This window comes from Moschus berezovskii, chromosome 7 (assembly GCF_049115385.1).
Source record: "Moschus berezovskii isolate FMDL1 chromosome 7, NW_MosBer_1.0, whole genome shotgun sequence".
Taxonomy (NCBI): domain Eukaryota; kingdom Metazoa; phylum Chordata; class Mammalia; order Artiodactyla; family Moschidae; genus Moschus; species Moschus berezovskii.
In genome coordinates, this window is record NC_142466.1 from 70,787,738 (window position 1) to 70,814,424 (window position 26,687).

General features: G+C 47.9%; 1 protein-coding gene across 2 annotated transcripts in view; it reads right to left on the bottom strand.

Moving 5' to 3' along the window:
* GABBR2 (gamma-aminobutyric acid type B receptor subunit 2) overlaps window positions 1–26,687 on the bottom strand; it is a 379,938-nt gene that overhangs the window by 80,524 nt on the left and 272,727 nt on the right. For both annotated transcript variants that reach the window (XM_055427123.2, XM_055427124.2), the window contains exons 8-10: window positions 18,820–18,880; window positions 5,714–5,794; window positions 2,173–2,323 (exon numbers count right to left, since the gene is read on the bottom strand). In XM_055427123.2, coding sequence (XP_055283098.1) covers window positions 2,173–2,323; window positions 5,714–5,794; window positions 18,820–18,880 — 293 coding nt within the window. The remainder of the gene's footprint in view (window positions 1–2,172; window positions 2,324–5,713; window positions 5,795–18,819; window positions 18,881–26,687) is intronic.

Sequence of the window (26,687 nt, forward strand, 5' to 3'; positions counted from 1 at the left end):
ATTTTTAGTTTACACAAAGATATTAAGTCAACATATGGGGGGGGGGGCTGGGTCTGGGAAGATAACCAAATCTAGAGAATTCTAACCTAAGTTCAGCAACCTGTCACAATGCTGAGCTATACCACACTCTCCCATGCTGAGTGGACCAGATCTAGGCTGCTCAGAACTGTGATCTTCAGGTGGTAAGCCAGCATCCACTGGGGCTGCCTGAAGCTCTCACTGTCCAGAGCAGAAACAGGGCCATGTACACAGCGCCTCGCAGCACCAGGTGATGGAGGTGGATAATGGAGTCCCCACCCTCACTCTGCCCCTCTCTTCAGCAGGCTGTGTTAAACCATCAGATGGCTGCCCTTTACCCTCAGAGGAGCCTGGCTCCCCCAGTACACTCTGTTCAGAATGTCCTGGGCTTTCAGGTGCCCCCATGGTACAGATGCTCTTTTGCAGACTGTAATTATAATCAGTTGTTCCCTCAGCATTTCTTTTGCATTCTGCAGTTCTGTTTATCCTTCCACACTTAAATGCAGTGTCAAAGTACTAATAATCGAGAGATAAAAGACCGGCTATAAATTGTGGACCCCTCATGGGCTTTTGAATTAGGAGCCCTGAGTCCAGCAAGCGCCTGTGTAACCCCTCAAGGTGCACCCCCAGCAATCCAATTAGCACACTGAATTTCCTCACCTATAAAAGCACAGATGTCCTTGACTAGGGCACATGCGAAGCTGAGAGGGGCTGGGTCCCTGAAGGTCCTTTTGTACACCATGAACCCCTAAAGCGCCTTCATTCTTATTACCGTAGGAAGCTGGGGAGGGGAGAGGCCAGGAGTCCAGGCAGGCTTCCTGGGTGGGGCGGACCTTAAGGATGAGTAGCATTAAGGCAAAAGGAGACGAGAGTGGCAGAGGATGAGATGGTTGGATGGCATCACCTACTCAATGGACATGAGCTTGAGCAAACTCTGGGAGATGGTGAGGGACAGGGAAGCCTGGTGTGCTGCAGTCCATGGGGTCACAAAGACATTAAGGAAGAGAGAAGAGAGGGGGATCTGAAACTATAGGGACATTTATTTCCTATCTCTTTGCAGACTCTTCAATCTGCAAGGCCAGTCAAAAAATTTATACATAAGCCAGCCTACTGGAAAGAGTAATCCACCCCAGGAGGCCAAGAGGGGGCAGTTAAGGAATTAAAGGAGCATAGTCATGCCACAGGGACCACTTGCTGCTATGACGAGAACTCTTGCGACTTGTAGGAAGGAAATCTAACATTGAGAGCTGACTATGTGCTCAGGCCTTGCGCCAAGTGCTAACAGGTATGGTCATCATTTACGGTTTGTACAGAGTAGATGAGAGAGGCTTCAATTTTTTCTCTTGAGGCAACATTTGTGATAAATAAGACAACAGAGAATAAAACTCGTTCTTCAGGAAATAGGTTTGACCTAAGCAGCTGCCTCTAAAATAAAAAACAAAACAAACCCCAAAACAACAACAAAAGATCCAGAGCCTCCAAATCCATCCTCTGCAAGCAGGGAGAGAGAAGAACATATTCTCTCGGGATTCCGCATGGTCCTGCAGTCCGGGGGGCTACGCTGTGTGGCTTCTGGGCCTGACGGTGGCAGAGCCGCACCACTGGGGGTAGGCACAGGGTTGTGTGCTTGATGGCCCACATTCTGAGCCCTGCTCAGCACTCCTACAACAAGGTAGGGAGCAGGGTGTGGGGATTTGCTATGGAAACCAGAGAAGCTGGTCATGCTCAGTAAACACCACTGCCTGGGGTGGTGGCCCGTTCTACCCCTTGATGACCAGAATAATGCAGAAAGTGAGCTGCTCTCCTCTGGAGAGGGAAGGGCAAGTGTGCGAGAAAGCCAGGGGACGGGCTCTGCCACACGCAGCAGCGTAGTCTCAGGGGGTGGTGCTCCAGCCTCCAACACTGAGCCAGTATTATCTGTGGAAATGGGATCATTATTCTAGGGTCAACTGAGACGATGAAGGAGGTCACTTCCTGCCCGTGATGTGCTGTACAGATGGGGAATGCCCTGCCTGAGCTCAGTGGTCCCCTTCTGGCAGTGCTTCCGAAAGGCCCTGGGGAGTGGGGCAAAGATGTGTGGGGGATTCTACACTTTGTCTATGAGGCTTGTCAATCCAGAAAGCACTATCCAAGAGAAGGGCATGAGGGACTTACTTCTGATTCCGATTCTTGATGTTGAAGAAGAGAAAAGCGCTGGCCATGATCATTCCCAGGATGGTAAGGGCGGAGAGGATGCTGTAGAGAGGCAGGGAGATCTTCCGAAGCTGCTCCAGGATGATGGTCTTGTCTTTTGGCGGTTCGGACCCTAGAAGATCAAGGAAAAGGCATGAGATGAGTCCAGTGTCCAAATCAGACCCCAAGAACTTCCCTGCCTGGCTGTCCTTGACACTGGCCCTCTGTCACATGTGACAGTCTGCGCAGCATGTGTTCCTGGGTGAGCGGACTCCAGCAGTTGGCCAGTATGCCCAACAGGGAGCCTAAGTCAGGACTTCTTTCTTTCTTAAAACAGAATCAATAAGGGATTTGTGATACATTTAATAGCCATTAGCCACTAGCAGACTAGAATTTGATTTGGTCTACCACCATGTCTAAAAACCATCACCGTTTATTCCCCAAAAGGTACTAGTGGTTTGGAAGGGGCAGGGCTGGCTGCTGGGAGTGGGTACCACTGGGTACCTCTGAGGGTCAGGAACTCAGCTTGAGCTCTCAGGGATTCTGTTCCAACACGTGATCAAAGTGTCAAGGGCTGGAAACCTTGCCTGTCAACTCCAGGAGACATACAGGTGCTCTGGCTGTGGATTTTTCTGCCTCAAGGTCATTATGTTATAAAAGCTCTTTCTGGTTTTCCACTCTCATAAGACTCACTAACCGTGGGAGGCAGAAGCTACTGGCAGTCCTTCCCCTCCCTGCTGTGCCAGGACTGGACAGAAACTGTAGGATTCATCCTGCCATGTGACTGTACCAATGGCCCTGCTTATTTTCCAGGGACACCAGGCACCTGGGGGGAGCTGCGAGGGCCTCAGAGTAAACTCATCTTTATGGATGGTGGCAAAATTGTCCTGTTCTACCAGGAACAGACTGCAGGGCCACCCCTCCTCACCTTCCCACCTCTCGTTTCTTACAAATCCCCCCTTTCTCAGTTGCTATTTCAGGTCAGGTTTCTGCTATGGGCCTGTGAAACTTTGGAGTGTGTCTCCCAGTGGGGATGTGTGGAATCAGCCAGATGCTCAAAAGCGGTCAAACCTGGGAGAACCACTAGGGCTCACGGTGACCCCACCATGGCTGTGCCAGCCTCAGTTATGCCTCCATTCCCAGAAGACAAGCAGAGAATGGGCAGATGGGGTTGCAGGGACTGAGAACTCCCCTGAACACCTATGTTTAAAAACTCTGCTAGCAAGTTCAAATGTGTTTGGAAACATTCAGTGGATAAAAAGAGTACGAACCATCTAAACAGTATAGGGGAGCTGTCAGGTTCAAAAACAGCTAAGAATCCTCTGGCTTGATTAATGTAAAGCATTAAGCACATCTATGCAAGGTAATACACGAGCGACTTCGAGGGCCAAAAGTCAAGGCAAAAGCAAACTCAAGGTGACAGAGGTAACACCATCTCTTGTCTCTAAAGTAAAAGCTCAACCCCTGGAACATTTTCCTGCTACTTCCCATCCTCCTCTCCTCTACCCCTCCGCCCCCACATAGCATGGGCTGCATTATCCAAGAGCCTTCTGGGTAGAGAGGATTATTCCCATTTTATGGGGTGAGGGAATAGTTTTCCAGGTGCTAAGTGGTTTTTACAGATAGTGAGTGGCAAAGCTGGCCAGGTTGGAACCCAGATCTGCCTCGCCAAAAGCCTGTGCTCTAAGCACTCTGCAAACTGCCTGCAGCGGTGGGGTACAGGTGGTGTGAGACCACCAGGCACAGGGAGGCCTGGGTGGGAGGCAGGAAGCAGAGTGCAGTCTTGCCTGATGGGCTCAGGAAAGGCTATAGAAAGGAGATGGTGTGGGAGCCAAGTCTTGGGAGGAAGGTAAGTAGTTGGCTGTTTGCGAGGAAGACATGGATGAAGGGGCATTCTGGGCAATGGGCCCAGTACAGGCGAAGGAACATTTGAGAACTGTAAGCGGTCTTGTTGCAGAGACTGGAAAGAGAAGACAGAGAAGTGCGGGCAGGGTGCCATCCTGGAGGTCTTGGAACCACCCCTCTCTGTAAGCAATGGGGACTATGTGAGCCTCAGAGTGGGCTCTTTCAGTGCAACATGACAGTCAAGGGCAGAACAGACTTGAGGGTGGGTTAGACCCAGGGGGCTGGATGAGAGCTGAACGCAGGTGGGGTGAGGACAGGCGAGCTGGGCTCTGCCCTGCATCCAGAGGCGTCCTGATTTGGCTCTGGGCTCAAAGACTGGTCCTCTACCCCCTGGGCGGTGCAGGGAAGCTCTGAGAAGCAGGAGGTGAGCCAGGAACAGCTGCTGCCTCGGGGTTACCTTGGCCTCGTGCTTCCTAACTAGAACCAGCTACTATCCTGGCTGGGCTGTTAAAATTTTTTACTCACATTTTTCCTCTCAGTTATGTTTTGTGTTTTTAGTTTATTTTTTGTGAGAATTTTTCTTTCAGTTTGTAAACCCAGAATCCTTATTCAGCAAACCCAGATCGCCCGCATCCAGGAGCAAATAGCCCCATCTTGGGGATCAGATTCTCGTGGTTAGAACTGGCTTTGTCTCTCACAGGCTGCGTGAATTTGGGGTTTTCTGAGCCTTTTTCTCATCTGTACAACAGGGATGACGGGACTCACCCAACCACCTTTCAGAATTTTTCTATGGCTCCATGAGGTAATACGTGACTACGGGCTTGGTGACAGCTCCCTCAGCTGGGAACGGGAAGACCACGCCTCCTCTCTGAGGCCACCTGGAGCTTGGAGGAATCCCATAGATCCAAAAGCTAACCAACAGTTCATGGGATCGCCTTTTCTGGTGGCCTTGGATTTAAGAAGGAACTCCAGGTGCAGAAAGCCAGATGTCTATTCTTTGCGTTCCCAGTGGAATCCAAGTAACATCATCCTGGTGCTGTGGGTATGCAAGCTTCCTCCCCAGCCACTCCATGATGAGGCTGGCCATCTACCAGCACCCCATCTATCCATCCATCCACCCACCTGTCCTTCCACCCATCCATCCACCCACCTCCTCGCTGACTAACACGTTCACCCATTTCACTCATTTATTCACCCACTCACCCATTCACTGACTTGATCAATCATGAATTACTTTTTCATCACATATCACTGAGCCCCCCGCATGTGCCAGACCCTGGCTGGTGCCGGGAATTTAAAGTCAAATAGGATCTCGTCAGGGAGCTCATGGTCGAATAGCCTAGTAATTTCAGTGAAAAGGGATGGCAGCCGTGGGAGTGACAGAGACGAAAGACTGTGGAAGCAAAGAGAAGAGCGCCATGAACTCAGCTGGGGGCCACCAGGGCAGGCTGAACAGAGAAGGAGTCATCTGATCTGGTTCTCGGTGCTGAGGAGGAGTTCTCCAGCAGAAGAGAGGAATGGTCTACCCAGAAGAGCAGCAGGCGGAGAGGCCTTATTACCATCCCATGAAACCAGTGACTCTGAGCTTGGTTCCTTCTTAAATCCCAGCTCTCAGACAATACCAAGGCCTGGGAGGACCTGAGCAGGCCCCCTCTTCTGAGCAGTCCACCTGCCTTACCTTGGAACCTAATGGTGTCGTTGATGATCTCCAGTGTGTCAGCCACAGCATTGTATTCTCCCACCTTCACCTCCCGGCTGTCTGCAGGAAACAAGGGGCCATGGCTGGTTAGATCTGGGGCCTGTGTTTGCTGTCGGGGTGCCCCTGTCTCAGCTCTTACTCGCCCACAGGCCCCAGCTATATTCTTGCAGGCTTTTCCTTCCCTCCATTGCCTTTTCCAGGTGGACTCACAAACACTCTCTCACGTGGTCTCATCAGCTGGTCATTCATCCTCTGCAGTACATATTTCATCCTCTGCAGTACATCTATGGAAAGGGAGTCTACCCCCCCCCAGGAAACCGGACTCTCCACCTGTTACCAAGTCTTTTGTGCATTATCGAGCCGAATGCTTTCTCTGTAACTTTACTCTGCCATCTGGCTCTGCCCTCTAGGACCACACAGACCACCCCTGCTCCCTCTGCCCTGGGAGAGCTCTAGAGACTTGAAGACAAAAACACATCATCCCTCTGGCAGTAGCCCCGAACCCCACCTTTTGCTGTTGTTCAGCTGCTAAGTTGTGTCCGACTCTTTTGTGACCCCATGGACTGTAGCCCACCAGGCTCCTCTGTCCATGGAATTCTCCAGGCAAGAATACTGGAGTTGCCATTTCCTTCTCTGGGGGATCTTCCTGACCCAGGGATTGAACCCACGTATCCTGCATTACAGGCAGATTCTTTATCACTGAGCCACCAGGGAAGCCCCCGCCCTCCAACCTCAGTGCCCATGGATCATCAGGATGGAGACATCCTTGGGTCTGGAGCTGCGGGATCAGGGGTGGGGGGTGGAGAGAGCTGGGATCATTAGCATGTACTGAACATCACCACTGAACATCATTTCTACTTCCCACCATTTCCAGGCCCCAACTTAGACCACACCTCACAATATCACTGTCTGACAGGGCGTAGACCCAAGGACTGACCAATACCCTTTCAGTTCAGTTCAGTTCAGTCGCTCAGTCATGACCGACTCTTTGCGACCCCATGAATCACAGCACGCCAGGCCTCCCTGTCCATCACCAACTCCCGGAGTTCACTCAAACTCATGTCCATCGAGTTGGTGATGCCATCCAGCCATCTCATTCTCTGTCGTCCCCTTCTTCTCCTGCGCCCAATCCTTCCCAGCATCAGAGTCTTTTCCAGTGAGTCAACTCGTCGCATGAGGTGGCCAAAGTATTGGAGTTTCAGCTTTAGCATCAGTCCTTCCAATGAATACCCTTTAGGCATGATCTAAAGTCATGCGAGCAGTCAGCAGCAAGTAGAAAGGACAACCCCCTACTTTATTCTGCATGTTATATTCCTATTAATTCATCCTGAGGCAAAATTCACATCCTTCAGAGGCCATACTGCTCTATGTTACACCCAGCACCAAGTCTCCTTTATATGTTTCTGTTCTTGGTTCCTCCATATAGATGCACTTGTTCAGGGATCTTTTCAGATCCAAGTGATACATGTGAATTTACCTTCATCTTTGACACCACTCTGTTGGCAGGCTTAGATCATGACAAAGACTTGCCCAGGGTGGTGGTAGGAGGAATGAAGAGGTGGGGATTAGATTTGACAAGTTTTTTTTTCTCCAGGTAAAATGTGGACAACTGGGTGATCAGTGGGTGGGGAAGATGGGGAACAGGGGAATGAAGCAAATGAGGGGGCAAGGAGGCTCAGGGCCATTCCCAATGGGGAGCCCAGGAGGAGTCAAAGAAGGTGGAAAGATGACAAGTTCCAGTTTGGACATGCTGAGCTTGAGGTACTCAGGGATCATCAGGATAGAGACATCCTTGGGTATGGAGCTGGGGGAGCAGGGGTGGAGGATGGAGACAGCTGGGGTCATTAGCATGTAAACTGGGAGTTGGAGCAGGGGGCAGGAAGGAGACCCCCAGGGACAGTGCCGAGTGAGAAGAGAAGAGGATCAAGGGGAGACCCTGGGGAGCACTGATCTCTGGGGTGGGCAGAGAAAAGATGAAGCAAAGAGACTGGGGAAGAGGGGCCAGGACGCAGGAATAGAGTGGGTGCAAGGAAAGGGACAATTTCACAAGGAGCTGGCCAGCCATGCCACATGCCACCAGGACAGGGACAAGGACCCCCCTGAACACAGGGTTCATTCAAGGTGGGGTTAGAGGGGGAGAGACAAAGGCAAGGAGTAGAGAGTGGGGCCCCGGAGTAGAGCAGGCTGGGACAGGGTGGCGAGTCGGAGGGGAAGGGCCAAGGGGATTCGACTTTATGTGCCTTTCCTTGTTTGGTTCTCACAGTTGTGTGGAGTTAAGTGGTTTCAGTCCCACTTTACAGATGAGAAAACTGAGGCTCAGGTAGGTTACAGCTTTGACCCTAAGAGCAGAGTCGAGGCTCAAACCCAGGACTGTTTCCACATGTGGCTACCTCAATGGGATCCCTGAGAGGTGACAATTTTGGGTCTGAGCTGCCCACTCCATGGACCACCTGGGCATTCTGAGTGTAGTAACTACAGACAAGAGAGCCCACCTGCCCAACAACGGGGCAGGAGGGTACCCAGAGCTGCAGACCCTGGTGCTCAGAATGCCCAAGGGTCATAAGGAGACACAGCAGCAGGAATTCCCAGACCGTGGCTGGGGGAGCTGCCCGCTGGGCTCTGGCTCTAAGTGGAGATGCAGGTGTGCTGCTGGTTCCTCATAAAAATTCAGGAAACGAAACAGGGAATCCCACCGGCGACATTTCTGCCTGCATTCCTTAGACTGGAGGTGGAACACAGGACTGTAAAAGTCACTTCCTTCCCTCTGCAAAGGTCTCCCCGCCACTTGTGGGGGGGCCTCATACTGTGTAGGCGGCTGTCACTTGCTGGGGTCACCCAGCTCCTAAATGTCACATTAGCAGACTCTGCTGGGAGCTCCAGCATCCCTGCTCTGGCCTTTTGAAGTCTCAGCCCTAATCAGCTCCCACTGCTCAGAGGAGCCTCTGATTTATTTATTTGGTGTGGGGAGGTAGCACATGAAATATGCAGGCTGATTGGAATAAATCACCAGGAGCCGGAAAGTGGTGTGGCTGGCACCTCACCGCGCCCCCAGCCACACAGCCCACCCCTCTGACTCACACACCCCACTGTACCATCCATCCTGTGGCACCAAAATAATACTCAGCTTCCTGCGAAGACCATAATCACCGTAATCTCTCCCTGGGGGCATTGCTTGGAGGCTGGGGGAGGGGAGCTTCACACAGTCCTGCATCCAGAGTTTCCCAGCAAACCCTGAATCAGGCTTAATTCACCCCAGTCTGCAGGTGAGGGAGGAGCTTCAAGTTGCTAAGTGAACACTGAGTGCCACGTGCTGGGCAGCGACTAACGGGTTGCCTGAACTTGAGTCTCAGTTCTGAATTCAGAGCATCTTCTCTACGCATACTGAGCAACCAGGGCTGCTGGTTATTCGGCCCATACTTACTGAGTGTCTACTGCATGCCAGGCCCCGCTTAAGCTATTTCATAATGAAGAATCCCTCAAAAGAGCAGGTGGTAGAAGGTTAGCTATGTTCTCTTCCCTGACCGAGCTGACCTTGGACATCTGGGTGCTGAAGGCTGTTTATATTAAATTCCTTAATCACTTCATTCACTCAATAAGTGATGGGGTGCCAGACTCTGTGCTGAAGTTACAAAGATTAAAAAATAATTCATAATCTCTGACCTTGTAGTTTAGTGACTGTGACCTCTCCCAGCTCTCCTGGGTGGGCAAAATCTTCCCAATTGCAGGTCCTATGTCCCTTCCTGCTGCGCCCTGTGAGTGGCTGGGCTCTAGGTGTAAAGTGGCAGCTCTCAGAGTGGCTCTGAGGACCACAGAGGGGACTAGGGGCTTGGGGCCTCACTCACAGCAAGGGTTCAATAAGTTGGTTGCAGCTATCTGAGTCATGGCAAAGGTAACTGTGAGCTATTTATGGGGTTTCGGAACACTCTATTACTACACTATGGTGCCTTCTTACTACCATTGTTTCCCACAAGGGTCTCTCTGCTTGGAAGGTGGCTTTTCCCTCCCTCTAGCAAACCAACACGTCCAAATCCTATTCACCTCTTCCAGGAAGGCTTCCCCGAGAACTGCTCCTCTCCAGGAAGAGGAGAATAGAACTGCTCCTGCTGTGGGCTCAGGGCACTGGGTGACGTGTGAGAAGCTGTGCGGAAGCCATGCCCTTGGTGTGTCCAGGCCTTGTGATTCCTGCCAGCCGGGCAGTTCCTTAGTGGAACCTGAAGTCTCGCTTCAGAGGTCCTGGGCAGCACAGGGTCCCTTCCCCTGCACTAGGCCCAGCCAACCCCGCCCCGCCTGGCTCTTCAGGGGGAGGATGGTGTCCCCAGGGTTTCTCCCTTCACCCACAACCCAGCCAGGTGGTCACCATGAGAAGTAGGCACTTTCAACTTTTAACTCTTGGGCTCCTTGGTAACTCTATTGTGCAAAGAACATCAACCACTTATATAGGCATGCAGACTGCAGAAGAGGGAACTTATGGACAGGCTAGAAAGAGGATTCACACGGGCAGGAGAGAATAGAGCAGGGTGGAGGGAAAGGGGCTGTGGTATTGCATCTGCCACTGGCTTGCTTCCCTGTCCCGCTTGCCCTGCTGGAAGTTGCTGCTGACTTATTGTGTGACCCTGGACAGATCATTCTCTTTTTTGGGCCCTCAGTTTCTCCACCCACAAAGTGCACTGCAAGGGTTCCAATAGTTCTCAGTCCTGGCCAGGCACTAGAGTCACCTGGGGAATTTCTAGAAAATTCAGATGCCTGGGTCCCAACATGGATCCATTATATTAAAATTTCTAGTTGCGGGGCGGGGTTGGGTGGGGTTGAAGGGTGAACCCTGGGTGGCAGTATTTTTAAAAGTTCCCTAAGTTGACTAATGCATAACTAGAGTTGAAAACTGCTGGATAAAACCAAGAACCCTGCAACGCTGACACTTTCTTTTCTCAGAGCCTCAAAATACTGTAAAACACAGAGCCCCTTTTCCTGTAGGATAATACCGGTTCCTTGTTGTGGTGCAAAAAAAAAAAAAAGTGTTTTCTTAGAAAAGTGCATTTTTTATTTTTCTTTATTTCAAACTTTGGATTTGGATGATACATAAAGAAAATAAGTCCTATTGGTGAAAATTAGGCTGCCGAAAAAAGTCCAGTCTGAAAATACTCTCTGGCTGTGGGCCTGAGAGCATCCAGGAGACAGCTGGGGGACCGCTTCAGTCACAGAGTGATCCTGCCTCCCTCCTGCCTGCAGCCCGTGGGTGGGAGGGTCAGATGTAGGGTCGCCTACCTCCTGCTGCAGCTGGGACCCCACATCCTGCTTCCTGGCCTCTATTCCCCTCCCCACCAAAGGTTTATTCTTCCTCAACGGACTCAAGGTCTGCACTGAGGGAGGTATGCATGCGTGCTCAAGTTGTTCAGTCATGTCTGGCTTTTCATGAGCCTATGGTTTGTAGCCCGCCAGGCTCCTCTGTCCATGGGATTCTCCAGGCAAGAATACTGGGGTGGGTTGCCATGCCCTCCTCCAGGGGATCTTCCCGTCTCAGAAATTGAACCTCCATCTCCTGCGTCTCCTGCAGATTCTTTACCCACTGAGCTACCTGGGAAGCCCGAGGGAAGTAGATATGTCCTTTAAGGTTTAATCGTTGTTGCAAACATCTAGAAATGTAAAACTCTGAGATGTAAAACAAAAGACAATCTTGGCTCAGCGAGAATCAAAGATTCTATAAAATTACTCCATTTAGGACTCAGGGAAAGGAAAGAGCTCTGGCTGGAGGACAGGGCTCCTGCAAGGGGTCTTGGTTTTGCCATCTTCTCAGTAACAAGTCCTGGGAAGTGCCCTCCTCTGCCTGGGTGTTGATAAAACAAGTGGGCTAGACGGGGAAATCTCTGTGCCCTCCTGCTTTTGTTCCACGATTCTGCAACTGCTCTGAAGGGCCTTCCTCACTCCAAACTGACGTGTGTGCCTTGACACTTCCCCTCCCTGTCCTGGCTTTGCCTGGGGCCGCACATCATAGCCACTCCCACTCCTGTCCAGGCTTCAGAAACAGGGACATGGAGATTTTGAGTCTGGATTCTGCTTTTCTCCAGGCTGGCCAGCCATCCCTCGGGAAGTGACTTTTTACTCCCTTGACCCACCCACCTCATGGACAGAGGAGCCTGGCGGGCTACAGTCCGTGAGGTCACAAAGAGTCTGACACAGTTGAGCGATTGAGCATGCGTGCACACACCCCATCCCGTGAAGTCTGGTCACTGCCTGTGGATACTTAAAACCACAGTATAATATTACTTTATATCTTTAGACTGGCAAACAATGAGAGAGCTGGGAAACACCAACTGAGGGTGGGAGGTAGGGACATGGAACTCCTCATGCTGGTAGGAGCTGCATGGGTAGGGACATTGCTGATAGCTGTCTGGCAAATTTTAGGTGTGTTCAGTGTTGACACACTTTCTGATCCAACAATTCAGCTCATGGGCATTTGTCCTCAAGAAACGCCCAGCTGGGTTCATAGGGAACGTGTCTGAGGACACTCATTGTGTGTGGAGGCAGGGGGTTGAAGCTGATCTCGGTGGTGTCATCAGGGGGAGGGGAGGGCTATGTCCTGGGAGGGCCACAGCCTAGATGTACACCCAGCCATGTGGAGCAGCTTAAAAACAAAGTGCTGAGTGGGAAAAGAAAGAAACATCCAGTTGCCTCGATGCAAAGTCAAAATATGCACACAAGATAGCAATACACATTTTGCAAGGATACTTACAAACACAATATATGCATTAAACATTTAGAATGCTTGCCTTTCTTGGGGTAGGCAGGAGTGGCAGATGAGAATAAATAAGGGAAATAAAGGTAGAAACAAACAGAGGGGCTTCCATGTACCAGTGATAACAACATTCCATGAAATGAGGAGTGTGAAGTGTGTTCTGAGGAAGTAAGACAGCACCTTGCTCAAGCAGTTCTGGACATGGTAAATCTGGGATCATTGTGAAGAGTGTCTGTGTGAGGAGCAGGAAGCCAGTAGCTGTCATGGCTCTCAATTGCGCTAGTCACTGAGCCAGTCTCATTCACAGCCTCATGTCAGTGGATTCTCACCATTACTTTTAAGGAAGGAAAACCTTTCATTTCACTACTTTAACTCATTATTGACCAGAGAGGTATTAACACATCTTTTCTTAGCCAACTGTTATTCACAGGAGATATTTCAATACTCACTTACATAACAAAGGTGTTAGTTTCTGCAAAAATCCCCTGGTCAATAATGTGTTAAAATAAGTGCTAAAATGATGGCTCAGAAAGATTAAGCCACAGTGCATGGCTAGCAATGATTAGGTATGCCTGCTTCAAAACTCATAAACTTTCCACATGATAGGAGGTGAGTTCCCTGTCACTGGAGGCATTCAAGCAGAGGCAATGCTGTAAAGGAAAGTCAGGGTTCCCCTCAACACGGAGAGTTTGTGGCTCAAGGAAAGACAAGGTCTGCTAAATAATTCTGTCTTTCCAAGCCATCTTCCTTGAGCTCCAAGAAAAATAAACCCTGGATCATGAGGACTGGGAGGCATCAAGCTCAGGGTCAGACTTCCAGCCTGAAAGAGCCCATATTCACGTGTGTCCTTCCATTTCTGCTGACCCACAACCCTTCAGGTGTAACCTGCAGTTTAGTGGACTATGTCTCCACTCAACTATGTCAAGCTGAGAGGCAATCCAACAAACTGCTCTTTCCAAGAGTTTGGCTTAGTGAAGAGGGCTATGATACATGCCTTCACAGAAGGAAAAGGATATTAAAAATCAGCCATGAGATTCAAACTGGAGTCAAACTAGCTCCGAAAGTTTTCTAGTAGGTTCTTGGAAATTATCTTCCCTCTTTTATAGGCACTGGCACTTGGCCAGGGAGATTATGAAGCCCCTGCGGGGAGGGCCGTATCTTATTCAACTTGGCTTTCCCAGAGGAGCTGGTAAAGCACCTGGCAGATGCTCAGGAAATGCACACTGAATAGAACCATATCTGTTACCCTGAAGACCAAACGGTAATTAATGTTTGCAAATGGGGAGGACAAGCCTGCATTTCATAGGTACCTTCTGAATGACAATTATGTCGTTAGATGGTGGAAGACCCCATTTTTTCAGATCAGGTGCTGAAGTATAAAACTCCAAAGTCTGAATCCTTTATGCTGCACAGAAGCAGTGCAGAATTCAAGCAGATTGTCATTCACCAAATTCTTACAAACAGGCCTAATGAAGGCAGGGGTGGTGAGTTAGAGCGGCAGATGCTGGGGTTTCACCAAGAACAGCATAAACAAGGCTCTAATCATGGCTTCACTCAACTTCCTTCCCTGCTGCAAATTCTGAGCCATGTTTAGACTTCGTTAGTAACATGGATTCTTTATTCTCTTATGGGGGGAAAAAAGCACCAATTCCCTAGTATTCATCCTCATCTACACGTGATTTGGTGCAAGTCAGTGATGGCATGGAGGGAGGGGTTCTGAACTTGCAGTTGAAAGGGGGTTAGGCCCACTGCACCCCAGGTGTGTGGTGAGGGGATACTAATACCTGCCTTACCTACTGCCATGGGTGGATCCCTTAGAAGGGTGCCTGAGACAAGAGAGAGAGTGCATGTAATTTATTTGGGAGGTGATCCTCGAATACTCTAATAGGAGTGTGGGGAGGTGCGACAGGGAAGGGAAGGGAAGGGAGCCAGGGCAAGGTGCATTAACAAGCAGGTTCCTGAAAGCCCAGCTGAGGCTCAGTTCCATGGGGACCTCTGTAGACAGAGCAGACACACCTTGGAGTTCTTGGGAGTTTCCAAGCAAGGAAGGAAGGATGCTGGGGGATTTATCCTCTACTCCTCATCCATCCCCAGCTCAGGGCTGCCCTGGAAGCATTCTCTCCCTGGATATTGGCCCTGCTCCTTGCACAGGGTGAAAGTACAGGTGCTCTTAATAAGATGATTGTTTGGAACCATGAGTGCTCAGGGACTACGGGTGGGACAATGATGGCATCTGGCACACCTGCCCTCTAGGATTGTCCTGTTGGGAGGTAAGGTCCCTGGGAAGTCTTGAAAATGGAGTGAAAGGAGGGAAGCCAGGAGTGAGGAAGGTCATGCTTGGACCTTGAATCCCTCTCTGGATTCAAAATGTTTCACCCTCAAGAGGGACCAGGAGGTCCCTGATACATTATTTTAGAGGTAGTTCTATCTATCCAGCACTCCTAAGTTTGCAAAAAAAAGTTCATTTCTCTAGCCTGGGACAGCAGTGGCCGCCATTGTGAAGTAGCTTTGGTTTATGTTTCTGTTGTCAAGACCAACCGCTGTTTGTCAGACATTCTGCCTAGACTCAAGCCACTGGAGACCACGAATAAATGAACATGCTTTCAAATTTCCATGAGCTGAATCACTCACCAATTCAGTAAACATTTACCAACAGCCAGTCAGGAACGAGGCAGCATGCTAGTGATGTGACTAGTTTCCTATCATCCAGAATTTATAGAGCAAGATCTCATACAGCCCAGCCCCAGGGGACAGGCAGGTTGGCATTAGTGTCATCCATTTTCCAGAGAAGGAAACGGGCTTAGGGAGATGAAGTGACTTGCCCGGGGTCACGTTGCTGGTAAAATTCAGAGCACAGGCTTGAATTCAGGTCTTTTGCCTACAGATTAATTCAATAAACTTGTACCAGGGTCTACTGTGTGCCACGCTCTTGTGATACCAACCCTACACTTCTGGAATAAAAAAGTCGAGCAGGACCATGGATTCCTGGCTCTCCTTTTCATCTTTTTCCCTAAACTGCCTCTGATTTCCAACTACTTTGTGTTTTAGTTTTACAAAGACGGTAACAGAGCCTCCTACTAAATGTTTCCTCTACAACAGATAAATGGGTTTAGAAGGCACCAGGAACTTTATAAACAAGAAGCCAAAAACAGCATCTTTCAAGGTCTTCAGAGGGAGGGTGGGATGGGCCAACTTCCAAGATCCTGCCAGCGAGCACTGAGACAGCCTGGGTGTCTCTGCAAAGGGAGCCCCACTGCTGGGGTTGGCTATTTGTAATTCAGCTCTGCTGTTCCACTGTCCGCTCTTAAAAGAGGGCAGGAGGTGAGGGAGAGAGAAACAGACAGGGAGAGGGAGGACTTGAAGGGCACAGCAGAAAACAGCGTAGCAATCTCATTTAGAAGCTTTTCTTGAGGTCAATGGCATGAGGAAATTTAGGATCTCATTGGAAGGACTGATGCTAAAGCTGAAACTCCAATACTTTGGCCACCTAATGCGACGAGTTGACTCACTGGAAAAGACTCTGATGCTAGGAGGGATTGGGGGTGGGAGGAGACGGGGACGACAGAGAATGAGATGGCTGGATGGCATCACCGACTCGATGGACATGAGTTTGAGTGAACTCCAGGAGTTGGTGATGGACAGGGAGGCCTGGCGTGCTGTGATTCATGGGAGATGAACCGTGAGCCCAGAGAAGTGAAGGAACGAACTCACTGTCCCAAAGCCAGTTCCTTCCCATGTCTGAGCCTTAGTTTCCCCTCTGAAATAAGATGATAACCAGGAGTCCTTCCAACTTGGGCAGGCTACTCAATAAATCAATGCCTCTCCATCCTGGCAGTAAGGCACATCTGAGATCCTATGAATTTGGAAAACTAGCTGTTGTGCTGATGTGAACATGCTCCCAGCACAGTATCCTCTGCCAACAAAATCAGCGTCTGTTTTAAAAAACATGTAAATGGGAATATCTGCAAGGCCTGGCTCTGACAGTCAATAAAAGCTGGACACAAAAGTGGCAAAGGGAGGACACTTGGGCACAGGTGTGCATCTGAGCATGCAGAGGTTGGCACTCGGAGAAAGCTGAGGTCTAGTCCTTGCTCTGCCACCAGCCAGCTGGGTGTCCCTGGGTGGAACACCTCCCTTCCCTCAGTTTCTCCATTTATACCATGACGTAGTGAGGCAAAATCATTTCTAAGGCCCTGCACATGTGACACCGTACATGTCATTGAGTGTTGGGAACATCTCTTAAGAGGTAGGCGGGCTTCCCACGTGGTGCTAGAGGTAAAGAACCTGCCTGCCAATGCAGGAGACATAGGAGACATGGGTTTGATTGCTGGGTCGCAGAGTCCCCTGGAGGAGGGCACGACAACCCACTCCAGTATTCGTGCCTGAAGAATCCCATGGACAGAGAAGCCTGGGTGGGCTACGGTCCATAGGGTCACAAACAGTCAGACAAGACTGAGGCGACTGAGCACGCACGCATGCATAACGGGTAGGTAGAGAAAGTGGCACCCAGAGGGTCTCAACACACCAAGAAAATGTGGATTTGCCCCAGGTAAGTATCATAATTTCTGACTAAAACTAATCATGATAGCTACTACTTGCTGAGCAAGAAAGATACGCACATGTTTCTCTGTGCCATCTCATGTAGCTCTTCCCACATCCCCAGACGGTAGATAGGATCATATCCCTATTTTACAAATGAGGACACTGGCATGTGGCTCAGAGCGGTGAGTCACATGCCTCCACACTGGACTTGTGCTCAGGTGGTTTTCAACTCACCCCTGAACTGCTGTTTGCTTCAAAGCTTTCTTTACAAATGCCTAAAACCAGTCCCTGGAGTTGGTGTCTAATCCTAACATGCAGGGGAAAAAAGGGCAATAAAATTGGCATTCACTTTGTAGCTGTGATTGGCCAATCAATATTTCACAAAATATTCTCCCAGAATGATATAATTTGAGAACTGGAAATGTGACAAGAGAATTTAGTTGCAATCACTCAAAAAAAAAAAAAAAGTAAGTATATCTTTGCCAAGATGCTTACATTGTTCAGCCAATGAAGAAGTAAGACTTAACAAATGGAAAAATAATTACGTTTGCCTAAAATTACATCTTTTGTGCACACCAGAGAGCTGACACGCGTTTCAATTATCCGCCACGGGAAGACAAATGGGTAAATCTACAAGGCTGCATTATGGAACCGTGGGACCAGAGAACACCTGATTGATCTGAATCTGGTTGAGATTTGCCTGAATGGATCTGAATAACTAGATTTCATTTCTTGCTTTTCCTGGATGATTCTGGGATCTGCTCAAAATGAGTGGACACAGAAGGCACTGCTCATTTCTGGATTTTCCAGAAACATTCAGATATTGAAAAACATTGCATTAATGTATGGTCTGTCTCATGGTTCTGCCTAACAACCCTACTAATGACCACGAAAGGCTGAATTGAGGTTCCTCCAGGCAGAACACCTGGCCCAGCTCCTCACACATGCCCTGTGAGCCTCCATTTCCTCCTCATCACATGAGGAGAGCTGTATGAATGGCTGCTAAGGTCCCTTCTGATTCTGACAGCAGGAAAATCCAACAAATGATTCATTTTCTTAAAACAAAACAAAAATGGCCTGCAAATAGTGTGTGGGGGAAGATTACAGATTAAAAGGGACTAAAGAGACACATCAACCAAATGCAACGAGTGGACCTTGTGTGGACTCCCTAACAAACCAACTATAGAGTCGTTTTCAAGATAATTAGAGGAGCAACGTAGACCTGCAATAAGCATATTAAAACCTGTTAAATGCTTAAGGTTCAATAATAGTATTGTGGTGATGTTTTAAAAAGTCCTATCTAGAAGAAACGCATACTGTGATATTTGTAGATTGAAATGAGATCATGTCTGGGAGCTGTTTTAAAATATTATAGCAAAAAATGGGGGGTGGGGGATGAGGCGAATCAAGATAAACCAGGACTGGCAAAACAGAGAAAACAGTTGAAGCTGGGTGATGGGCACATGAGGTTCACTGTGCTGTTATCTCAACTTTAGAGTCTGTTTGAAAATCAAACAGCTAAAACAAAGCCAGATTCCTCGGAATGCTGGCACTGACTTAACTGCCACTCCCCATACATTCATGCGCCTGAGTCACGTGGAAAGACTGAATAGCCCTGAGAAATAATGCAGTTGAGAAAAAATATTCTAAATAAGTTGAAACTAATGTTTTCACAGAGTATTTTCTATTGACTTTGCCTTCTCTTATCTGGAACATTGTACTTGCATTTCTTCTGACATATTTTATTGCATAAACACAACATCTCTGAACATAGAATCATCAACTAGAAAGAATAAGCATCAAAAAAGCCTACCTTGAAATTGAGTAAATTTAATGGTCCCCATTCTCTCCCCATTCCGGAATACAACTTGACCCTAAAAACAAAACAAACAAGAACAAAGAAGAAATGCCATATTAACCCAAACACTAGTGATCTCAACTGAAATTCATTAACTGTAGAATGCAATTATTACTGGAGAAATAGCAGACTCCTGAGGAACCACAGATGCAAAATTAAACTAATTGTCATTAGAATGGTTGTGACTTTATCTGGATAATCTGAGGAGCACAAAATAATGAAACCAACACATGTATATTAAGGCCAAGACATGCACCATCATTATCATCATGACTGTTTATTAAACACCCATGTGCCCTGTGTTATCCCAGGACAAGGTCTTCCAGGGTGGTTGGAAAGATGGAGGAAGAGATGAAGCCCTTGGAGCCTGGCCCTGGCTGTGCTCCCATGCCCCACCCATAAAGATGCGGGTCTTCGCTGAGGCTGTTTATCTGACGGGTCAGAAGGGATACAGGAATACAAGGTCGAGGCCTGTATTTCTTATTAAGGACAGAGAATGTTTCTGTAGGTTCTTCGTGAGTGGTGATGTCAGCCCCAATTATAACTGGGCTATGGGGCAGCACAAAATTAAGCTTTTTGAGCCAGTGAGACCTGACTAGTGTCACAGGCAGCTGAGCACCCCTCATTAGGGACCCCAGGAGCTAAAAGACAAGAGTCATCTGCTGCATCTGCTTTGCTGGCTGATACCCGGCTTCCATATGCTGGGCTAAATAAGCCAGGAATATAAAGAGAGGGTGTGGTCTCTCTTTGTCTATTTACGGTCCACCTAAAATTCTGCAACCGTGCAAGGAAACTGACACAGGTTATATCAATGAATCTTTATGACATGCTTGAGTAGAAAGGGGGGATGATTCTAATTTTACAGATCAAGAAACTGAGATTGAAGGAGGTTATGCCAAGGTCATTGCAAGTGAGGCTGCTGGATTCAAACCCGAGTTTGATTTTAAGGTCTGCGCAACTTTACCACAGCATGTTGTTTCTGATCCAGAAATAAATCTCTTCCATTCTTTCCATTAATGTGAAATTAAGAAAATGAATTGTCTTAAAGGTACACAGCTTTACAAGCACAGTTATGAGCTTGCATCATCAGGGAACAGCACAGATGATACCATGGATTCTGTGCAATTCTCAAGAGAAAGTGACAGAAAGTACATGTCTTCCCATGGCGGAAATCCAAAGTCTGAGGCCCTGAAGCTTTTGGAACAAAGAGAATCGCTCAACCTGTTGTCGGAATGAGAGACACGTTCTAAGGCTACTTTGACACCTTTTTGAAATCCTGAAGACAGCTGCGAGTAGTATCAGTTTGAAACTAACACCCACCGAATTCTATATTCAGGTGATGGTAAGCAATTCCCTGGAGTGTGAAAACACTTCAGCGTAAGGTGAGACAGGAGCTGTGATTTTATTTCTAGGGATGATTGAAAAACATAGAACATCTTCCAAAGGATCACTTTTATGCAAATGAACCACTTTGCAAGGGTGGAAAAGATGCAGATATTGTTCACAGGACATTTCTTTGTTTGACAAAGGTGGACATCTAACTAATTCATCCATCTTCTGCCAAGCTTTGAATAACTCCAAAGAGCTCTGGATATAAAATGTGGACAAATTCTGAAGAATCTTTATTAAATGAAAAAGGTATATCAAAAGGTATTCAATGTGTGGATGGAATAATACTGGAGTGGAATACAGGATGGAAGTGAGAAAGAATCTCCTTTCACTTTTGGGTTTTTTTCTTGTTTTCCTTTTTCCTTTACTTTTTAGATAAAACTAATTAGTTCATCTTGGAAGTAAGGTCTGTCATATTTTATTTTTCTCACAGTAACTATGTTTGTAAACAGGAGCTCCTCCTATCTCAATTTTTCAGGTAATGCAGTGGAAGGAGGCCAGCGTCTGAGTATCTCAAAGTTGGGTTCAGGGCCCCCTTGGGCAAGTCCCTGAGCACCTGAGTTATGGACCTAGCACAGCTCCTGGTCTTCAACAGGCACTCAGTAAATGGCACCAGTAATTTTTATCTAAACACACTTCATAGCAAAGAGCTGAAGTAAAAAAAGATTTTAAGCACCAAGAAGCTTTCCAACCTTTGGGAAGACATTTTCAACATCACATGATTTCAGCTGGCAAACAGGTAAACTGTTGGGCCCTAAGCCAAGGTGGCTTCACAGCTCAGAAACAGCAGCCCCTAAGTGACTGAGTTCCCAAACCACATGGGCCACTGTGTGTTCAATCAAAGGGAGAAAGCTGAGAGCTCTGTGACTGTGGGAAATGAGTAATGTGGCCATGTGGGTGGGTAACTGGCTATGTTGAGGGTCTGCACCAGACAAGTGCGGTGAAGTTTGCGAAGCCCCCTTCTGAGGAAAATTTGACATGTGATTCTCTCCTAAGGTTGTGACCATGGCATCTGCTGGGTTTGACAGTTGATGCCAACTCTGCAAACTTGACCATGGCTGACTGGATGGGGACCACCGTCCCAGCCAAGCCCACCTGGATAAGACTGGACATGAGTGAGGAAGGCCACAAGCCAATCACGTGATGTTCATGAAATTCTGCCTGAAGGCCACAAGCCAGTCAGGTAATGTTCATGAAATTCTGCCTGCTCTCCACGTGAGCAGGTCCTCAACTCTCAACATTCCACAAATATTTACCTGCTCCAGGCCAAGTCCTCTTTTAGGTGCTGATTTCTGTTCTCAGAGACCTTTACATATGATTAGGACAGACAGGCAAAACATGTTCACCAATAAATGAATAAGGTCACGTCAGTTACTGAAGAGTACTGTGAAGAAAATCAAAAGGCAGTGCCTGGGCAGTGGAGTGAGTCTGGTGGCTCACATGGTAAAAGAATCTGTCTGCAGTGCAGGAGACCTGGGTTTGATCCCTGGGTCAAGAAGATCCCCTAGAGAAGGGAATGGTTATCCACTCCAGTATTCTTGCCGGAGAATGCCATGGACAGAGGAGCCTGGTGGGCTATAGTCCATGGGGTCGCAAAGAGTCAGACATGATTAAGCGACTAACACACTTTCAGGGAAGACCTCACTGAAGAGGGGACGTAAGAGCTGAGGCCTGCAGGGCAAGAGACAGCTACTCCAGGCAAAGGGAAAGGCCAAGACAGAGGCCCTCAGGTGAGAAGGGTCAGAAAGGGCCAGCAGGGGGAGCGAGGTAAGGTAGGCAGAGTCTGGGGGCCCCCACTGGGCTCTGGAGGGGATGCTAAGTGCAATGAACAGCCATGGGGGTGGGGAGCCTAAACAAAGAAGTAATATGATCTCATTTAAGATTTGAGAAGATTTCTCTGGTTCTTGGAGAGAAAGTGGGAAAAGAGACATGGGAGGGAGGCTCAGGCATCTGGTCATCCAGGTGTGAAGTGACAGTGACTTAGACTACGGTGCTGGTCACACTGTCCCTCTGACCAGTTCAGAGTGCATCACCAAGGTGGCTGAGTACTGTGGCCGGGCAGCAGACGCTTCCCTTCTACTTCTGTCCTCTGGGAGGGGATGTGGTGAGCACCGAGGTGTGTGACCAGATGTCCCCAGGATACAGACATATTTCCCTAGCATCTTGGCTGCCGCTGGATTGCTCGAAAGGTGACGATTAAGGTTAAGTCCCTCCCTGGGGGCAGCCTACATCCACTGGTCAAAGTGAAGGCACACAGCGGTTTGAGTCCCCTTGCTCAGGGCAGCTGTGAAGAAGCATGGGCTCCAGGTCCCCCGGGGGTGGCTGAGGCCAGGACTGCCGCTGCGCCCAACTCAGCTCGTTGCTCTCCCTGATTCTGCTTCCCTTCCTTCAGTTTTGTCCTGAGAGCCTCCCTGATAAACCTCCTGTATGTGAATCTCTGTCTCAGAGTCTGTTTCATGGGTAACCTGACCTAAGACATCTGCCATCAGAGGTCACTGGAACAATTTCTTTTTCACAAACCAAAGGAGCCTGAGCAATAAGAACAGAGGAACAGAGGCGATGGGTTCCGAGTCAAGTCCGCATGGCAACTAGACTCTGGTTTCACAGTGGCCTGGCATCTTAGCCAGGGAAGCCAGGCTGGCTTTGATTTCTAAAACCCCAGCCTGATCAGGGATTATTTTCTGCTCTTCTCCCCACATGCATATTCTTTATGTACATAGAAATGCTGAGACTCTCCTTAAGCTTTTGTTGCGTGCGGTCCAGGCTGTAACAGAGGATCATCCTATCGACCTGAGACCAAACCACGTGATGCGTTACATTCCAAAGCAGTGGAGTTCGATAACTTTGGCTGGGGTGGGGGCTGGAATCTGTTGGCTCCCAGTCCACACTCACTCGACTATGTCCTCCTCTGTGTCACAGGGGCCCACAGCCCAGAAACCACACTTCCCAGAAGCCCCTGCCAGCTGGTTTCTATTTAGGTTCTGCTAATGAGAAGCATTCACAGGGGGTTAGAAAGTGTGCAGCAGGGAAAAGCTTTTTTAATTTTTTTTCCTTCTTTGGTTGCAGCAGCAGGAGCTGAGTGACTGCAGGTGTCCAGGGCCCCAGCAGCTCCGCACTGTTAGTGTGTGTAGCGGGGCTCCGGCTAACTGCTGAGTAGCAGTGCTGGGGTCCCAGCGGCAACAGAAATTGCAGTGGCAGGAGCCTCAGAGGCCAGAGTACAGGGGTCTCCATTATTTTATCTGCATTTCCAGTCTGCTCTGTGGCCACTTAAAGACTCTGTGGAAGTTGGAATCCATTACCAATCAGCACGCAGCCAAGAAAACAGAAAGTACTTCAGGCATGTCAGAGGCAGTGGCAACACCAGTCCATTTACTGCTCCTGCAGCCCAAGGGGCCTGGTCATTTTCTGTAAATACTTATCTCTGGTGACAGTGCCTACCTGATTTGCTCCTCCATCCCTTCCAACAAAGTTGTAACCAGTTTCCCGTGTTAAATCTCCCTCTGAAATGCCTGAAGTGCTTTCTGCTTTCTTGACTGCATGCTGATTGATAACGGATTCTAACTTCCAAAGGAGCTTATAAGAATGACCACAGAGCTGATTTGGAATGCAAATAAAATAATGGAGGTAAAACCCCAAGTGGATAGTTTATAAGGAATTTTCTTCTTCCTGAAAGAGATGTTGCTCATGTCAAAGACAGCAATCTGTTTCATAAAAGCTGATCCAAATAGTTCAGGTTGAATTGGGACTGGTAAAGCTGAATTTTTTTTTTTACAGGAATCTTCAGAACACATAGGATAACATATGGAAAAAAGACTTTAGTTTCTGCATTCACCAGACAACAGTAAATTAGCCACCAGTGTGACCTTGAACAGTCATTGAATGTTTCTGAACATGAATTCTCCTACTTGAAAAATAGGAAGAAAAATACTTCTCGGGATTGTCTGTGAGAACTAAAGAAGACAATTATGAAAAAAGCAAAACCCAGAATTGCCGCACACAAAGATTAACTCTTATAATCCTCCAGATAATCTGAGTTTTCAAAATTCCACCATGATGTCAGTTGAGAATCCCCAGAAAAATCAGCAGAGAGTAAAATGTACACTGAGGATTCCAGCAGTCAGTAGGATTCAGTGGCGCCCTCTTAGAAAAATTAATTCTGCTTTCACTGTTCATCTTTAATGTTTCACCACTAAGCATGAATAAAATTTATTCCAACAACAGTTTATGAATTGCAGAGGCCAAGCCCTACATTGGAAATATTTTTTCTCTCTTTCAATTTTACATTAAAGGGCAGGGACACCCTGCCTGGAAAATTATCTGATGTCGGGCTGGAGCTGAAGGCTACAAAGAGGGAAGACTTACTTGGCTCAGCCTAATTTCACAGAACTCTGGGCCCACTGAGGGACACAGTCTCAGCCGGACACACAGCACTTAGGGAAGGCGTTCTGTCTTTAATACGGCTCTAACTGCACTCTTGTCTCTGGGCAGTTGTGTTTGTCTTTGGGAGGTGTGAGCAAACATGATCAGCTGAGTGTTTGATTTATGCTGTGGGGAAACAAGATCTGCCCTGACATGCCATACAGACAGCAAAATCTCTAAGGAGATGGAAGCTGAAGGGTGCTGGGGGACCCTGGCCAGCCCATCACTGTCTGTGTGGATGATTCAAGACCACTGTAGGCTGTTCTGCCGCCAGCCCTTTACCTAGGACAATACTGGCCTGAAATGAATAATGAGGACTTTGAGAAAATTTGGGGGTTATATTGCTGGCCAGATTTTCCATAAAGAGTAGAGCTCCTCATCATGTAGGCTTGAAGAAGAAGGTGTTTTCTGTTTCCCAGGGGATGACAGGGCATAAAAGAGAAATACCGAGAAGCTGGGTATATCTACCCACATGTTCTGCAAAGGTGAAAAATACTCCTTTTTTCCTTGCATGTCCCTTGGGCTATAAGATAAGGCATATTCTGCATACTATTTAAGATATTTTCTTACATAAAAATGCTTTTGATAGACCTAAGTCTTGAGGAAAATTTGATGTATCCATTGATACATCAGCAGCTGGTTTGCAGTGAACTAAAAGGAGGGGCAGGATGGGAAGTGTGCCCTGTCCACTGCCATCCTTCTGCTGGTGCCATTAAATGCAGGGACATCCTTCTGAGGGATCGTGATCAGATAGCCCACAGGATTAAAGTGGTGTCCAGCCACAGAGGGAGTGGTGGTCTAAGGCAGGGTTTAGTGAAGTAGAGAACAGTGGAGACCAAGAGAAGATGGCTGGCTGGCTGGCCCAAGAGAGGTGGGACCAACTCTCTTATCTTCCTGTAATGATACAAGAATCAAGCTTATTTAAAATAGCAAACTATCAGATATGAACAAGATATCCAAGAAATAAGAAAACACTAAAGTGAGACAGACGCATGATGAAATATTATGATACACGCATTCAATCAATCAGCACTGTTGAGCACCTAAATGTCAAAGTTGTGACAGGCAGGCACTGGATAAAGAGCAAGCAAAGTTCATGTGGTCCTAGAGTGCATGGAGCTTGAAGTCTGGTGGGAACTACAGACATTAAACAATAAATACACTGATAAATATATAATTACAAACTACAGTAAGTGATATAAAGGAAAAGAACAGGGTAGTACAAGAGAGAATTGCAAGACCCCAAGTAGACTAGGGATCAAGGAGGACTTCTGGAGAGATGGCATTTGCATTGAGAACTGAAGGAGTTAGCTAAGAGTGAGGGGAGAGTTTCCCCCTGGGAAGAAGAACTGCAAGTACAAAGGTTCCGAGGCACGAAAGATTGGGAAGCGGGAGGAGCTGAAACAGTGCCAGTGGAGCTGGGGGAAGAAGAGCATGGAGTAGAGTGGGCAAGGTGGCAACACTTCGGTCGCTAAACTATGTCCAGCTCTTTGTGCCCTATGGACTGCAGCATGCCAGGCTTCCCTGACCTTCACTATCCCAGAGTTTGCTCAGATTCATTCTCTGCCTCCCTCTTCTCCTTTTGCCCTCAATCTTTCCCAGCATCAGGGTCTTTTCCAATAAGTCAGCTCTTCACATCAGGTGGCCAAAGTATTGGAGCTTCAGCATCAATCCTTCCAATGAATATTCTGGGTTGATTGGTTGTTCCTGGGTTGTGGGATTATGGCTTTTTTGTCTTTTTACTTTTCAATATTTTCCAATATCCTCTAATGAGCATGCATTATTTTAATAACAGGAAAACTTTATTGAAAGGCTATTATAAGGAGGAACATTTTTTACAGATAAAAATAGCAACATCATCACCAACAAAATAATACTCCCTCTTGGAATAGATTAAGTTTTACTGACAGTTTAGAGTTTTCCTGAATAAGAGCCAAGGATCTGTGCAAGCATAAGCACATTTCCCCCTCAACTTAGAAGAATGGAAAGAGCAATGAACAAGGGGTCTGAGAGGT